Raw genomic sequence first — 18,162 nt, forward strand, 5'->3', positions numbered from 1 at the left:
CGGCCTCCCTTTTCCTTCGGCGTCTCCGCATCTGGGTAAACCTTCCCACGGTCGCGTCGTGCTATGCGACGTGATCATAACATAAGGTAATATGAAAAGACGTTGCGCGGTGATCTGCCTCCTACTAGCTGACTGAAGGTAAGTGAAGATGAGATGTATCCATCATGGCAGAATGCCAAATTACGAGTCCGAAATTATCACTTATTTAGGTGTTTTGTCGGGAAAAGGCACCTTATGGACTAGCACTACCAATTTCATCATACGCAGTTTCTGGGTATGATGAAAATTAGGGTTTTGGCGAGTTAATGATGATGACAAACATTTAAACCGTCCAGAAATAATCCTAGACTTTTGCAAACGCAGCACAGATCTGCTCATAAATGGAGTATGTGTAGACAGGTTCCAGTCCTTCAAATTCCTGGGGGTCCACGTCAAGGACAAGTTCTCCTGGTCTGCCAACACCACGGCAGTGGTGAAGAAGGACCAGAAACGACTCCATTTCTTGAGGGTACTCAGGAGTAACAGCTTGGACACTAAGCTTCTGGTAACCTTCTATAGAGCCACCGTGGAGAGCATCTTTGCATACTGTATTATAGTGTGGAATGCTGGAAGCACGGCAGCAGACAGAAGATCATCGGCTGCTCTCTGCCCTCACTGGATGACATTGCCAGCCCTCGCTACCTCAGCATAGTAGAACATTGTTAGATGGTTGGATCCAGCAAGGTGAGGGAGTTGTGTGGCTCGATTAACATGTTTGATGTTAGAATAAACATGGTTTAGAGTTTTCTCTCCTCTGGTGTGACACTTCACCTACTGGATAAAGTTAGGCAGGACAGTCTTTAAACATGCTTTGTTGAAGTCACCGGCGACAATAACCTGGGTTGTCAAGCTGCTGTTTAACCCAATACCACTAAGATAAGACAAAGTCCCTTTTCAATTGCTTGTTCATATTGTATTAGTTTTTGTGAGTATAACAGCATCGTAGTCATCCTTATGGCTGACATGTCAGCATAAACACCCAACTGTCAGAATGAATAATCAATCCTAGTCTTGTGATTGGGTTGACATGTCAGCACAAATACTCAACTGTCCGACACTGATCAATTACCTTTTGCCCTGCAAATGACTGAAACGTATCTGTCCAAAGTCCTAGTGACAACTGGCAGTTTTGCCTGCATTTAGGACACACTCACTGGTCATTCGACTAGAGTTGCAGGAACATCGCGTTGAACAGGACCCCACTGTAGGGACTCTCACTGTCCACTTTACAGTCTGGTAATAAACCTATTTTCTATTTAAATTGATCTCACTCTTAGCCTGCTCCTGAAGTTGTATTTTCAGACCTAACAACCACCCTGGTTACAACCTGTTCCAACTGCTGCCCTCCTGGAGACGCTAAAAGTCTCACAAAGCACGGACAAATAGACTTAGGGACAGTTTTTTTCCCCACAGCCATCAGGGCTCTGAACTTCCATTAGCACGACATACAATCTCTTCTGTGCAATGAAAATGTGCGATATCTTAGATTGTGCAATATTTTAAAATTTATCTTGCCAGGACGTGACTTTTTATATTACTTATTTATGTTTTTACTGGGTAAACACACCTTCTGGAGTAGAACCACCAATTTCATTATGCTTTAGGCTTTTGATTTTGATTTGACATTGTAAGTCAACCTATAATGATGGTAGAGTCATCAACAGTTAAGCAAGAGAGCGAGACAGCAAGAGAGCAAGAGAGGGACAGAGCAACTGAGCGACTGAGCAACTGAGCGACTGAACGACAGAGTGAGAGCGCAACAAAGCGAGAGCGCGAGAGTACGAGAGAAATTGAGAGTATATGGAAGAGAGAGTATATAAAGTGTTGCGATTCATGATGCTAAGTTTTAGATTGGAGTGGACCTATTTTAGCTTCAGCAAACATTTTCGAAACTGATGGGTACGCATCTTTTTGGGTCACCCTGTATTTTTTAAAAGATCTAGTAATTAAAGATGAAGCAAATTCTAAATAAATATTGCATACCTGTCAACCTCTGCCGATAACTGCCCTTATAAATGATTATTATTCCCCGTACAAACCCCCAGAAAACCGTACAAACACCGTACGACGCATGTTTTCTCGCGGTAACTCGTTCTTTACTAGTTGGCTCCTCCATGCTTGCTTACACGATAGTTACTCTATGTATATCTATGCATTCGCATGTCGTCCTTTATAGATATTGCCGTACGCACCGCTAGAAAAATAGATACGATTGAGGATAATTTTTGCTGGTATACCGTGACAATAGTAACGATCGACAACAGTAGCGTCATTGGCTACCAGCCTACAAGACTATCTGGACTTTAGCCAAAACAGTCTTGTTGAGATTGGTTTTCATAAATATTGGACTTTTTATTTTTTACAAGTTAACAGGTATGATATTGTTTTTTGAACACCATGGTTATTTGATCTTTTGGTATTTGAATATACTCACAAAGGGTAGCCCGGTGGAGTGAGTGGTGAGTGCATAGGCCTCGCAGCTCTGGGGTCCTGGGATCAAAACCAGGTTACGTCCAGCTGTGTGGAGTTTGCATGTTCTCCCTGGTACTGCATAGGTTTCCTCCGAATGCTCTGATTTCCTCCCACATTCCAAAAATATGCATGCTCGGCTGATTGGACACTCTAAATTGCCTCTAGGTATGGAGAACAAGTGGGTGACACAAGGCAACAGGCTGAGACAACCGGGGAAAGCAACGGCATGGTGTGACTGTGAGTGTGCATGTTTGTCAGTCTCCTTGCGCCCTGCGATCGGCTGGCCACCGATCCAGGGTGTCGCCTGCCTCTGGCATGGAATCAGCTGGGATAGGCTAAAGCCCCACTGGCAACCCTTATGAGGATATAGTGGCTCAGAAAATGATATTAGATGAGATATACTCACAAATAATTAGTGAAGGCCGGTGACCAGGTGGTAAGCACAGGGGTGGCCAAACTGTTCGGCCCAGGGGGCCACATTGACTTTAAAAATTTGACAGATGGGCCGGGTCAGCACAAGATACGATACATATAAAAAACTGCATCCGTTAACAGTACATATGAAACATAAACAGAAAAAAAAGACTAAAGTATTTACATACTCATCACTCATCATTAAAGTAAAAAGTATACAGTACAACGGAAAAAAAAGAAATATTAAAATGTAATTTTTAAAAAAGATAGATGGGCTGTAAAACACAAAAAACAAATAAGAGTGGACAAAGCTACTGCCTCTGGCTTCCGCATAACGGCGCCATCTTGAAAAAAAAATTGGACAACGTCGGCGGGCCGGATTAATAAGCTTAGCTGGCCGGATGTGGCCCGCGGGCCGTAGTTTGTCCATGTCTCTATTAGCATGTACTCCGGAGCCTATCCCAGCTAACTACGGGCCGCCAACAACTCTTGTAAGGATAAGAGGTTCAGAAATGAATTTATGCAAACAAATACATCTCAAGGAAATTAACCTGTGTCTCAATTTAATTAAATCCCGATAAATCCCATATTACAACTTAAGACGGCTATTGAAATTTTTGTATCTCACTCCGGGAAAAAATGTGTGCATTCATGTTATCGTGTATAGGTTGAAGTTGAATATAAGACCCCAAAATAATCTTACGAGAGGGGGAAGGGGTTGTTAAGGAGTTACAGGGCAATAAAGCAGGAATCGTGCAAGCTAAGCATGGTAAGGAAAACAATTTGACCAATTGCTGACATGCCAATGCCAAAGAACTAAATGGCACAGTATACTGGGGGGCCTCTATTTATAGTGGTGGTGACTTATTTTGGTTAAATATCATGCAAATGTAATTCTGGCTCCCCCTGTCAAAGTTTGCAGTCGCTACAGTTGTGCTCCATGTCCATTTTTGTCTCTGCTTGTCAACCCCGTGGAATGTGAAACGTACATTATGCAGGCCCCCGGCCCTCTCACACATGCACACACACACCACCACCACTACCACCATACCTCTGAATGTTCAGCCTTTCCTGTGCAGCTCACTCATTGTAATATTTCAAATAAGTGCTCCGCCTATCCTTGCCCCTCCAAAAAAAAAGCTGTCGTTGGAGTGGTAAGTAACAAATACTTTTTTCACATACTTAGCACAAATTTGGGGGGTTGTTGCTGTAATAAATTCCAGAATTGAGGCTGAGCATGTGCAAGTCTATTTTTAAATGTACTCCTCCTATGCTGGACGACATTCACTTGTAATATAATCATGAACAGCATTTAAATGGGACAACAGTGGGAAACTATACTGTTGTTAATCTCTTTAGGAGGAGGCTTTGAAGGTAAATCTATTGTGTGATGATATCTCCAAACAACATCTCTTTAAAATGGTCACTGACTAATATTTATTGTTGCTTCATCCACGTAAAAATAGTATTTAGTTTTGAACCTAATGATTTGAAATTTAAATTTTAAACTCCACACCTAGAAATATATTCTGAAGTACATTTGTTGTTTATTGATGCTGCAATCTGTTTGTTTTATTTTTGTGGTCCGTGCTTTCATCAGTTAAGAAATATGAACTGTCCTTCTTTGTGCACAATTTGCAAACAGTGACATCAGTTAATTCATGACAAAAAACTGTTAAGTAATGATTATATTTGAAACTCTGCTTGTCTTATGCAAGTCAGTGTATGTCCTCAGACCTGCCACCATTTTGATCATATTTGTTGTAAAAAGGATCAACCACGTATTTTCCTGTCCAATCTCTAAAACACTTTTGCACCTTTTATTAAAAAAGAGTCAAAAGAATCCTCTGTGTGCAACAGTCATCATTGTTCAACCCTAAGTCATTTTTTCATCTCTCACTGGCATATATGATTGCCCTCTGTATCTGAAGGTGAAGCTAAACCAGGATGTCCTCTACCCCTGAGTTGTCCCCCCCCCTCCTCTTCGCAACACTACCCATGTTGCAATCAGCCACGCCAGTATTTTCATCTATGGAAGCCAATGTCACAGCTTGCAAGGAGTGGGAGCAGACCCACCATCTTCTTTTTCACTTGGGGAATATGTCTCTTCTGCTGGGCCTGGTCATCCCCACCACAGTTGGTGTGCATATGATCCTGCTCCGCCTTCTTCTGGCAACAGGTCTGTTTGTAGTACCACTTTCTGGTGGCATTCTTTTTTTGTAATTGGATAAAAACATGTTGCCTCTAGGCGTCCCGGTTAGCAAGTGCTTACAGACCTCACAGTTCAGTCCTCTCCGTGTAAAGTTTGTATGTTCTCAGGCTTGTATGAGTTTTCTCCGGGTTCCTCCCACATCCCAAAAAAACATGCACATTGGGCTAGTTGAACACTCTAAATTGCCCATAGGTATGAGTGTGGTTGTCTGTCTCCTTGTTCTCTGCGATTGGCTGTCCAAAAATTCAAATCATCACCTGCCTGGTGTCCGTGGTTAGCTGGGATAGGCTCCAGTGACCCTTGTGAGGATAAGCGGTTCATGAAAATAATGAATGAATGTCTCCTTCTAGTAAGGTTCCAATGCGTGACAGAAAAAAAAATAATGGAGGATGGAAAATGTATTCCACTTGGAATCAGGGGCAGGCGACAGGAAGCAAAAAGATTCATGAGAAATGCTGCTGTAGAGGGCCGTTTATTTTTAGTTTAGCCAAAGAGTCAAGCCTCTGAGGGATCAAAAAATAAATCAAGAGAAAGAGAACAAAGAAACATACAAGCTGATTTCAGAACCACTGTATATTTTAAATTCTCAGAATGTGTCAAAAATGTATTTTGCCATTTTTTGTGAGTCTATTACAGGTCAAAAGTTTGCATACACTTGTGAAGAACATAATGTCATGAATATCTTGAGTTTCCAGTAATTTCTACAACTCTGATTTTTCTCTGATAGAGTGATTGGAACAGATACTTCTTTGTCACAAAAACATTCATGAAGTTTGGTTCTTATATTACATTATTATGGGTTAACAGAAAAAGTGATCAAATCTGCTGGGTCAAAAATATACATACAGCAACACGAATTGGCAATTTTGGGGACTTAGAAAGTTGTGTCAGTGAATCGAGCTTCATAGCATAACCTCTTAACTTCTCGATAGTGATTATGAGTGACTACAGCTGGTGACTTCTCTGAGGCCATTTAAAAAGGTCTCATTGGATGCAAACGCCCACAAACGCTACATTGGGAAAGAAAAAAGAGCTCAGCACGGATCTGAAAAAGCGAATCCTTGACTTGAACAAGTCAGGAAAGTCCTTAGGAGCCATTTCAAAGCAGCTGCAGGTCCCAAGAGCAGCAGTGCAAACAATTGTTTGTATGTATAAAGTGCATGGCACTGTTTTGTCACTGGCACGATCAGGAAGAAAACACAAGCTATCACCTGCTGCTGAGAGAAAATTGGTCAGAAGGGGGGAAAATTCAACCGAGATTCACCAAAAAACAGATCAGCCAAGAATTAGAACCTCCTGGAACACAGGTGTCAGTGTCCACAGTCAAGCATGTTTTGCATCTTCATGGGCTGAGAGGCTGTCGTGCAAGAAGGAAGCCCTTGCTCCAAAAGCGGCACTTTAAGGCTTGACTGAAGTTTGCTGCTGATCACATGGACAAAGATAAGACCTTCTAGAGGAAAGTTCTGTGGTCAGACGAAACAAAAATCGAGCTGTTTGGCCACAATGCCCAGCAATATGTTTGGGGGAGAAAAGGTGAGGCCTATAACCCCAAGTACACCATGCCTGCCGTCAAGCACGGTGGTGGTAGTATTATGATGTGGGGCTGTTTGCTGCCAATGGAACTGGTGCCTTACCGAGAGTAAATGGGATAATGAATAAGGAAGATTACCTTCAAATTCTTCAAGATTACCTAAAATCATCAGCCCCAAGATTGGGTCTTGGGCGCGGTTGGATGTTCCAACAGGACAATGACTCGAAACACACATGAAAAGTGGTAATGGAAGGCTAAATCAGGCTAGAATTTAAGGTTTTCGGTCAGAAAGTCATCAAATTTAACTGAACTGCATCAATTTTGTCGAGAGGAGTAGTCAAAGATTTAACCAGAAGCTTGCCAGAAGCTTGTGGATGGTTACCAAAGCGCCTAATTGAAGTGAAAATAGCCAAAGGACATTGGATTGGATTGGATAACTTTATTCATCCCGTATTCAGGAAATTTCGTTGTCGCAATAGCAAGAGGGTGAGGATACAGAAATAGGAAAAGCATTTTAGACATAAATAGATAGGTTATAAGTTAATAAATAAATACATGAATAAATATATAAATACATAACCGTGTTGCTGAAATATATACAGTGTTCCCTCGGTTATCACGGTTAATGGGGACCGGGACCGCCCGCAATAAGTGAATTTCCGCGAAGTAGGGATGCCCCTTCAAAAATGCTTAATTTGAATTTAACTTAAATTTTTTAATTTATTTATTTATTTTTCATTTATTTTAATTTTATTTTTTTTACCACCCCTGTATACAGTACACCATATAGAATACGGGTAGAGAGAGTGAAATTCATGTTATAACAAAAAAACTGTAAAATATGTTGTCTCAATGTAATATTTGTATTTTTTCCAAAAAAAAAGCGCGAAGCTCTGAATCCGCGGTGGCTGAACCGCGAAGTAGCGAAGGAACACTGTATACATACACATACATATATAAAAGCACATATATACATACACACGCATGCATAAGAATTTGGTAGGTCCTAACCCACAGCCATTTTTTGTTAAAGAGCCTGACAGCTGATGGGAGGAATGATCTGCGGAAGTGCTCGTTCCTGCAGTGAAGGTGCAGCAGTCTTTTGCTAAAGGAGCTTTGAAGGGACTCCACCGACTCGTGCAGGGGGTGGGAGGTGCTGTCCATGATGGACATCATCCTGGTCAGCATCCTCCGCTCTCCCACTTCCTCCCCAGAGTCTAAAGGACAGACCAGAACTGAGCTGGCCCTCCTGATTATCTTATTTATCCTGTCCCTGTCCCTCTCCGTGCTCCCGCATCCCCAACAGACCACTGCATAAAACACTGTAGATGCCACCACAGTGTCGTAGAAAGTCCTCACCAGTGACCTGCACACTCCAAAGGACCGTAGGCTCCTCAATAGGTAGAGACGGCTTTGGCCCCTTTTGTACAGGGCATTTATGTTTGTGGACCAGTCTAGTTTGTTGTTGAGGTAAACACCCAGGTACTTCAAATTCTCCACAATTTCAATGTCTTTACCCTGGATGTTCACCTGAGTGGTCTGTTGAGGTGTCCTCCGAAAGTTGATGACCATTTCCTTTGTATTACTGGTATTGATTTAGAGGTGGTTGCCTACACCAGTCAACAAAGGATGTGATGACTCCCCTGTTCTCCAGGTCGTTCCCGTCCGTCACTCGTCCAACAATAGCGGTGTCATCAGAGAACTTCTGGAGGTGGCAGGTGTCTGTATTATGTTTGAAGTCTGATGTGTAGAGGGAGAAGAGGAATGGGGAAAGCACTGTGCCTTGTGGGGCCCCCGTGCTGCAAGCTACCACATCAGACGTACAGTCATGGAGTCTCACATATTGTGGTCTGTCAGTGAGGAAGTCGATGATCCATTTGGCTAGGTGGTTCCTTAATCCAGCCTCTTCCAGTTTACCTCTCAGTATAACCGGCTGAATGGTGTTGAATGCACTGGAGAGGTAAAAAAAATCATTCTCACCGTGCTTCCCGTGTTCTCCCGGTGTGAAAGAGACCTGTGCGTCAGGTAGGTGGTAGCATCTTCCACAGCAATGCCTGGACGATAGGTGAACTGCAGAAGGTCCAGCTCTGCATTCATCAAGGGGCTGAGGTGGTTGAGGATGATCCTCTCCAATGTCTTGATCAGGTGAGAGGTTAATGCTACCGGCCTGAAGTGGTTTGGCTCCCTGGGGTTCGCGGTCTTTGGAACTGGGACCACGCAGGAAGTTTTCCACAAGGTGAGGACCTCCTGCAGACTGAGGATGAGGTTGTAAATATGCAGAATAACTTTGCCAAGCTGATCCGCACACTCTCTCAGTGGTCTGGAGCTGAGGCCATCTGGACCGGTAGGGTACAATGTTCCCGACACAGAAGTTAATATAATCTGTGATGCAGTGGGTCAAGCTGTCGATGTCTTCCCCATGTGAATTGCACAGCACCTCCCAGTCAGTTGTCTCGAAACAGTCCCTCAGTACCATGCTGGTCTCCTCGGTCCATCTATGTATGATCCTCATGGTAGGTTTTATTTTTGTCACCATAGGGATGTAGGTAGGGATTAGATGGACCAGGTTGTGGTCTGAGCGGCCCAGTGGAGGCAGGGGGACCGAGCTCTATGCCTCCTTTGTGTTGGCATACAGCAGGTCCAGAGTTTTTTTGTTTCCTAGTGTGGCACTTCACCTACTGAGTGAAGGTGGGGAGAGTCGAAGTCAAGGGAGCATGGTTAAAATCACCAGAGATAAGAAGGAGAGACTGGGGGAGTGACGTCTGTAGCCAGGACACAGTAGTGGAGCAGCTCGCGAGCCACTGCCGCATTGGTATATACGCAGAAATTACGATAACGTGCAAGATCTCCCGGGGGATGTAAAACGGCCTGATGCTAACAGTTACTAGCTTGATATCTCAAGTGCAAAGTTGCTGATTCACAGTAATATGCCCAGGACTGCACCATCGACTATTAATAAAAACAGCTAGTCCCCCACCTTTTTCTTTCCGCTCTCCTCAGCATCTCTGTCCGCCCTCACCAGCTGAAAGCCATGCAAGGAAATGAGAGAATCTGGTATTCGCTCATCCAGCCAGGTCTCCGTGAAGCACACTATGCAGATGCTCCGATATTGTCCTTATTGTGTGATAAGCGCCGTTAGCTCTTCCATCTTATTGGGGAGAGATCTTACGTTCTCCATAATTATAGATGGAATGCTGGGTCTGAAGTGTCACTTTTTCTCCTGACATTTTCGTCCAGCTCTGCATCCTCTTCTCTTCCTCTTAAACTCGTCGGGGAGGTCCAGGGGAATCCAGGTGTTGTGTAGCGCTAAAAGTTGGTCCTTTGTGTAAAGCAGCGTAGGCATGGCTGAGTGGGTCAAAAAAGTAGTGTCCAAAATTCAAAATTTGAATTTGAAAAGATGGACTAAACTCAAGGACTGCCTCTCGCACAGCTTGAATCTTGGAGTAGAGTCTTGAAAGTAAAGTTTTAAAACATTAAAGTATTGAATATAAAATATAAAGTAAAATCTTAAGAGACAATAAAACATATAAATAAAGGATAAAAAATCTGTAAAAACAGAATACGAGGGAGGGTTTAGGGAGCTATTGCAACAAGCAGCCACTTTGGACGGCGCTATGATGTTACCAAATATTAGCGCTGCTTATGTATATGTTTGACCTGTCAGATTTGATCACTTTTTATGTTCTCCCATAATAAAGTCATAAAAGAACCAAACTTCATGAGTGTTTTGTGACAAAGTATCTATTCCAATCACTCTTTGAGAGAAAAATCATTGTTGTAGAAATAACTGGAAACTCAAGAGAGCCATGACATTATGTTCTTGTAACTATGTAAACATTTGAGCACAACTGTATGTTTGTTGTTTTTCTTCACACAAAAACAGGATGTACCTTCTTCATTGTTTGGGCAACATTGTACAGGTGTAACATGGACGCAATGGTTTGGAATGTAGTTTTCCTGGTGGTTAACTTCATGCACTTGTGTTTTCTCTTGTGCAAGCGTAGACCGGTGAGTTATGCATTGGTAATTTATATGAAAGTGAATATTCATTTATTCTAAAATTTAGTCTTCAGTTTTTCAGTGAATGAGGGACTAGGCCACATATCTTCTTGAGTTTGCTTCTGCTTTGTAGTAATGTAATGCAAATTTAGTGAAGTAGGCAGGTCCATGTGTATGAGTATGAGTATGAGTATGAGTATGAGTCTGAGTCTGAGTATGAGTATATATGTGTATATGGATGTGTGTATGTATAAAATATAAATAAATATGAAACATTTTCTCATTGAGGTTTTAAATTGAATAACTGATGTAGTGCATACAGCTTGTGTGTCAATTAAGTAATTATTCATAGAACATTTTCAAAGTAACTGTCTCTGCTCTGTCAGATTAAAATCGACAGAGACCTAAGGTTGGTGTATAAGAGGATGTTTGAGCCACTACACGTGAATGAGACTCTATTTCAGAGGCTCACAGGCCAACTCTGCACCATAGAGACCCTGAAGAAAGGACAGGCTTATTCTGCAGAAGACAAGACTTCTGTTGACCAACGACTCAGCATTCTGCTCAAGGGAAAGTGTGTACTATTTGATGACCAATTGGTTTCTTAAACTCAGTATTAAATGTCAAACAATACTTACAGGAGCAATATATAAGATTTGTAGTCAAACATGTACTACAACGAAACGGGAAATCTAAAACTAATCTATACCCTTGTAACATCTGGTACTTTATTTTCCAACTGTCGTGATTGACTTGCTCTACGTTTGGCTATCTCCCCACATTCTGTTGTTCTCCCATTGACCATAATGAGGCCACTTCTCCATAATGCCAAACCCGAGGTTTGTGCATCGTAGGTGGATGCAAGAACTGGGCCGAGCAGGGTAGTGGACACCGTGTGCAACAGAGGCGTGCGGCATAAACCAGTCCCAAAAAACGGTGTGCTCTAGGCAGACACGAGAGCTGGCCATAGGGGAGAGCGATATTAAATTTATATATACAAGTGCACCGACATACAAACAATTTGAGATACGAGTAAACTTTCTAGCAAATATTTACCTTGAGATACGAGACTGTCAGGTTTAGAACCATATACATTCAATAACTTCGGATCAGAGGTAGCACATGCAGAGTCGGCTTGATGAGATTTTCAAAGACATCAGCTGAGGGAGGGGTCGGGAGGAGCCAGCGCTTGGAGATGAGTCCATCTCCTTGCCTGACCAGTTCCAATCCCTGCCTCCCTCCAACAGTTGAGCTGGTTTTATTAACAAAGGGTCATGTGACCTAGGTACAAACTTAAGGCGGGAAGAAGTAGACAAAGAAGTGGGTGTCGTGATAGATGACACCCCCTTAACTAAAAGGTGTCATGATGGAAGTTTCCACTGGGTCATGCAAAATTCTATTCTAGTTACTACACTATATAAACCAAAAGACATAATAATAAGCATAAAATACATTCATACTTCACAGAGACAAATGTTGATAGACGAGCATACTGCTGAGATGGTGCTTATAAGAACATGATGGGCACTGTCTTTCGCGTCGCAACTCCCTTTTGTAATGTTTTACAAGAACTGGGCGTAGCTTCGCATTTCTTCAGTGATTTTTATTTCCTTAGTCAGTGCAGAAGTTTGGAGCTGGCTTGCTAATACAAAACGAGTATACTACTTCTTGTTGGCTAGTGGTCGTGCATCATTGTGTGCATCATTTTCAGAATATTTTTAAGGGAAGACAAAAGCAAACACCCATTGATCGGTTCTTTATAAAAACCAGCTGAAAGTCAGGATATAAGCAGAGCAAAAAGAGCCAACAAGTCATGAGAAGAAAGGTATAAAAATGGAAAACAAAATTAGAATTAAGTTTAGATTAAATTTACTTTTGAGTGTGTCTGTATTAATCCAAGTTCATTTAAATTTATTTGTTATGTTACAAGCCTGTTGCTGTGCAAAAAGTTGTTATTTTAGGTGACATAGTTTTAAATTAAAAGATTTTTAGATGGTGGTGTCCCTTGAGATTTTTTCAATGCAAAAAGTGTGCCGCAGCTCAAAAAACAGATGCGGAAACACTGATGTAGTATACATGCAATTAGATGAAATGACTAATTTTGTATATGAATAGGCAGTTTTAGTACAAGTAGTTTAGGTTACATGTGCTTGTAGTAGTAGTCCGCACACCACCCTACCAGTCAAACTCCATCATCAAATTTGCCGATGACACCACTGTGATCGGACTCATCTCAGGCGGGGATGAGTCGACTTACAGAGACGAGGTCGAAAAACTGTCTTTTTGGTGCTTGGCAAACAATCTTACACTGAATACCAGAAAGATTAAAGAAATAATACTGGACTTTCGCATGCACAGCACAGACCTGGCCCCACTCCTCATAAATGGAGTAGGTGTAGACAGAGTCCAGTCTTTCAAATTTCTGTGAGACCATGTCACGGATAGGCTCTCCTGGTCTACAAACACCACAGTGGTAGTGAAGAAGGCCCAGAAACAACTCCACTTTCTCAGGGTAATGAGAAGGAACAAATCGGACACCAAGCTGCTGGCAACCTTCTACAGAGCCACTGTGGAGAGCATCCTGGCATACTGCATTACAGTGTGGTATGCCGGAAGCACGGCAGCAGACAAAAAATCCATGCAGAGGGTGATTAACACTGGCCAGAAGATCGTCGGCTGATCTCTGCCATCACTGGAAGACATTGCCAACCCCCGGTACCTCAGAACAGCCGGGTCCATTGTTGGAGACCCATACCATCCTGGACACGGCCTGTTCCAGTTGCTTCCATCTGGCAGACGCTACAGGTCCTACAAAGCACGGACAAACAGGCTCAAGGACAGCTTTTTCCCAACAGCCATCAGGATTCTGAACCTGCAGCAACACGTGACGTGACGACAACACAAATCCCTTCCATGAAACTAAGTTGCAGTGAAGTAACAGGAAGTTCGTTTGGCGTGGATCTGCCTTCCACAGGCTGACTGAGGGAGGGTAAGTAAGAAGACTATGAGAGGTAAGTGACCCATCTTATTCTTGTTGGCATCGGTGAGGCAACTTGCAGTCGCCGGATTGATGGCGCTCATGGAGGCGGAGAGCTAACAAGTATGAATATGTCATAAATAAATGTCATAAATGGACTTTACTGGGAAGACGAACTTGTGGAGAAGCTCTATACAATTTCGTCATACGCTGCTGAGGGTATGATGACTACTAGGCTTTTTGTCAAGTCAATGATGACGACAATGCCTATGTCTGATTTTGATTTTTCATTTTCATTCTATTATTTTTGATACACAGAAGCGGGCTTGTTTATAGTGCCAGTAGTAGGTGTGTATTTTTTCACTAGTATACGTTTTTACAGTTCAAGTACATGCAAAAACTGCTACACCTGCTTGCAGTACTAATACGCACAAGTATACACGATTAACTTACAAGTAACTATAGTTTAGTACAATTAAGTACACATTCTAGTCTTATAAGTAAACTTACTTGTAGTTGGACCTGGTCAACAATAATAATAATTATCTTCAAATATTTTTTGTTAACAATTATAATAAAAACAATTCCATAAAATTAAACTGCATTTACACAACCCGCTTACCGCAAAGAACTGGGGCGCTTATGCGACGTCAATGCTAGTCCAGACCAACCGAATTGAATGGTTTTATTTTCATTATAGATGTATAATCAAATTTCAAAGCTGTCACCACATAGTGCACAAATAACCGCAGACAGACAAATAAATCAATAAATAAGTAGCCCACGTGAGTTCAGCCAAGTGAAGCGCACTTGTTCCGTCTGAAGTCCAGGATGAGTTCCATGGTTTGTTTTGGAGACGTCCAGCGCCAAGTCGCACCCAGTCTTTGGATGCAACAACAAACAGGCAGACACAATCAATATATAGTGTGGATAAATAATCTAAATAATTAACAAATAATTATTCCAGGTGAGGTCAGCAGAGCGGAGAGGGATTGTTCTGTCAGAGTCCAGGATAGGTGTGCAGGATGGTTTTGCGGTTTTTGGAGACGTTCAGCGCTTAGTTACACCGCTCTATGGACACTGTAACAAAAAGGCAAACACAGAATAACCATGGATAACCATGCACACTCACACCCATACCTAGGGGCAATTTAGAGTGTCCAATCAGCCTACCATGCATGTTTTTGGAATATGGGAGGAAACCCTCGCAGGCCCGGGGGAGAACATGCGAATTCCACACTGATGGACATGACCCGGAATTGAACCCAAGACCCCAGAGCTCTGAAGCCGACTTGCTTGTTTTCGTTCTTTTTAATTTTATTTTTTACCTATGCACAAACAGCTCCCTCCCTGAAAATGCCCTTTACCCATTTTAACCCACGGTCCTCATTGGGGGACTGCCTGTAATTATTCTCTTATCTAATATCAATTTCCCCATTTTATGCAAATGTGATGAAAACATTGTAAAAATCTTAGAAATTGGTTAGGTTCATCCAACTTTTTGAAATACATTTTGTAGATGGCCACGTGAGGTAAATTTACATTGCTTATCTTTGTGAAGCTGAAAATACTCTGCTTGCCCTTTGTGACGATGTCTTGTGATGAAACCTTTGATGTGAACCCAAATATATAAAAATAAAGATGCCTGTCAACATTTTATTATTCATTGGTTTTCATAGTGTAAGGAGGAAGTTGTCTAATCTTTATTGCATATCAGAACAACACAAAAATCTTTTAAAAATAATATTTCATATTCTCTTTACTAATAATGAAAGTTAACATTTATTTTCATAATTGAATGAGGAAAGTAATTTATTTACCTATTTATTCAAAGAAGCTTGAAGTTTCCAAATTTGGAAGAAAACAGATGTGATAGTATCACAATAATTATGAATATCGACAGATTGTTTTTTTTTTTATTGTGAGTTTTGTCATATTGCCCAGGCCAACTTGTCAACAGGCCAAGTTAAGGACAAAATTTCCTGTCTTTGTTGTATTTCTGCAACCTTAATTGATGAAGCCAACAACGGTCTGGCAACCTGGAAATAAAACAAAGATGTCCTGTCTTGTAATTGGCTGAATGGTGGAAGGTGTGACAGCTGTTGTGAAAACAGAATTAAAACAATAATCAAAGAACCTGTCTTGTAATTTTTTGATTGTGGAAGGTGGGATAGCTAATGTGAAGACAGAATTAAAACAATAACTTTGAAGGCTTGATAATCAACTTTTAAAATGGGGAAAATCTCAATTTAACCATGTCAGAAGTACTTCTAAAACATTTTGCTTCAATGTCTATTGAAATATTAGGGCCATATCATGAATAATTGAAGTGGAAATCTTAAATATTGCTCCTTAGTAAAATGTTTGCTTGAAATTATTTTAATATGAGAGGGGGCATTAAATAGTTTTGGGGAAAATGTCCTGGTTTTGTGATCATTCGGACTTATATTTTTTGTTCAACAGGATGAAAGTGTCTTATCGAGGCCATTTTCTCCACAACATCTATGCCAATGCATTTATTGATTCCCCAGAGTTTCGATCAACTTTAATGCACAGGGGAGAGAAGTTTCAGGTTTGTATATTTTTTCGTTACATGCGAAATAATTAAAAGCAGCCCTAATAAATGATTTTATAAGAATATATATTTATATAAGAAAGTTTACATACCCTGTGCATATATATATATATATATATATATATATATATATATATATATATATATATATATATATATATATATATATATATATATATATATATATATATATATATATATATATATATATATATATATATATATATCTCGATCTCGATCTCGATCTCGATCTCGATCTCGATATAGATATAGATATAGATAGAGATAGAGATAGAGATAGAGATAGAGATAGAGATAGAGATAGAGATAGAGATAGAGATAGAGATAGAGATAGAGATAGAGATAGAGATAGAGATAGAGATAGAGATAGAGATAGAGATAGAGATAGAGATAGAGATAGAGATAGAGATAGAGATAGAGATAGAGATAGAGATAGAGATAGAGATAGAGATAGAGATAGAGATAGAGATAGAGATAGAGATAGAGATAGAGATAGAGATAGAGATAGAGATAGAGATAGAGATAGAGATAGAGATAGAGATAGAGATAGAGATAGAGATAGAGATAGAGATAGAGATAGAGATAGAGATAGAGATAGAGATAGAGATAGAGATAGAGATAGAGATAGAGATAGAGATAGAGATAGAGATAGAGATAGAGATAGAGATAGAGATATAGATATCTAGATATAGATATAGATATCTAGATATAGATATAGATATCTAGATATAGATATAGATATCTAGATATAGATATAGATATCTAGATATAGATATAGATATCTAGATATAGATATAGATATCTAGATATAGATATAGATATCTAGATATAGATATAGATATCTAGATATAGATATAGATATCTAGATATAGATATAGATATCTAGATATAGATATCTAGATATAGATATCTAGATATAGATATCTAGATATAGATATCTAGATATAGATATCTAGATATAGATATCTAGATATAGATATCTAGATATAGATATCTAGATATAGATATCTAGATATAGATATCTAGATATAGATATCTAGATATAGATATCTAGATATAGATATCTAGATATAGATATCTAGATATAGATATCTAGATATAGATATCTAGATATAGATATCTAGATATAGATATCTAGATATAGATATCTAGATATAGATATCTAGATATAGATATCTAGATATAGATATCTAGATATAGATATCTAGATATAGATATCTAGATATAGATATCTAGATATAGATATCTAGATATAGATATCTAGATATAGATATCTAGATATAGATATCTAGATATAGATATCTAGATATAGATATCTAGATATAGATATCTAGATATAGATATCTAGATATAGATATCTAGATATAGATATCTAGATATAGATATCTAGATATAGATATCTAGATATAGATATCTAGATATAGATATCTAGATATAGATATCTAGATATAGATATCTAGATATAGATATCTAGATATAGATATCTAGATATAGATATCTAGATATAGATATCTAGATATAGATATCTAGATATAGATATCTAGATATAGATATCTAGATATAGATATCTAGATATAGATATCTAGATATAGATATCTAGATATAGATATCTAGATATAGATATCTAGATATAGATATCTAGATATAGATATCTAGATATAGATATCTAGATATAGATATCTAGATATAGATATCTAGATATAGATATCTAGATCTAGATATCTAGATCTAGATCTAGATATAGATCTAGATATAGATATCTAGATCTAGATCTAGATATAGATATCTAGATCTAGATCTAGATATAGATATCTAGATCTAGATCTAGATATCTAGATCTAGATATCTAGATCTAGATATCTAGATCTAGATATCTAGATCGAGATATCTAGATCTAGATATCTAGATCGAGATATCTAGAT

General features: G+C 39.7%; 1 protein-coding gene across 1 annotated transcript in view; it reads left to right on the forward strand.

Annotated features, from left to right (window-relative positions):
• The first annotated feature begins 159 nt into the window (after window positions 1-159).
• The window catches only part of popdc1 (popeye domain cAMP effector 1), a 43,529-nt gene continuing 25,526 nt past the window's right edge, over window positions 160-18,162 (forward strand). Inside the window, exons 1-5 of the mRNA XM_077711869.1 lie at window positions 160-4,079; window positions 4,857-5,104; window positions 10,552-10,676; window positions 11,054-11,241; window positions 16,108-16,216. Of these exons, the coding sequence (XP_077567995.1) occupies window positions 4,873-5,104; window positions 10,552-10,676; window positions 11,054-11,241; window positions 16,108-16,216 (654 nt within the window). The 5' untranslated portion in view covers window positions 160-4,079; window positions 4,857-4,872. The remainder of the gene's footprint in view (window positions 4,080-4,856; window positions 5,105-10,551; window positions 10,677-11,053; window positions 11,242-16,107; window positions 16,217-18,162) is intronic.

Source organism: Stigmatopora nigra, unplaced genomic scaffold, assembly GCF_051989575.1.
Source record: "Stigmatopora nigra isolate UIUO_SnigA unplaced genomic scaffold, RoL_Snig_1.1 HiC_scaffold_52, whole genome shotgun sequence".
Lineage (NCBI taxonomy): Eukaryota > Metazoa > Chordata > Actinopteri > Syngnathiformes > Syngnathidae > Stigmatopora > Stigmatopora nigra.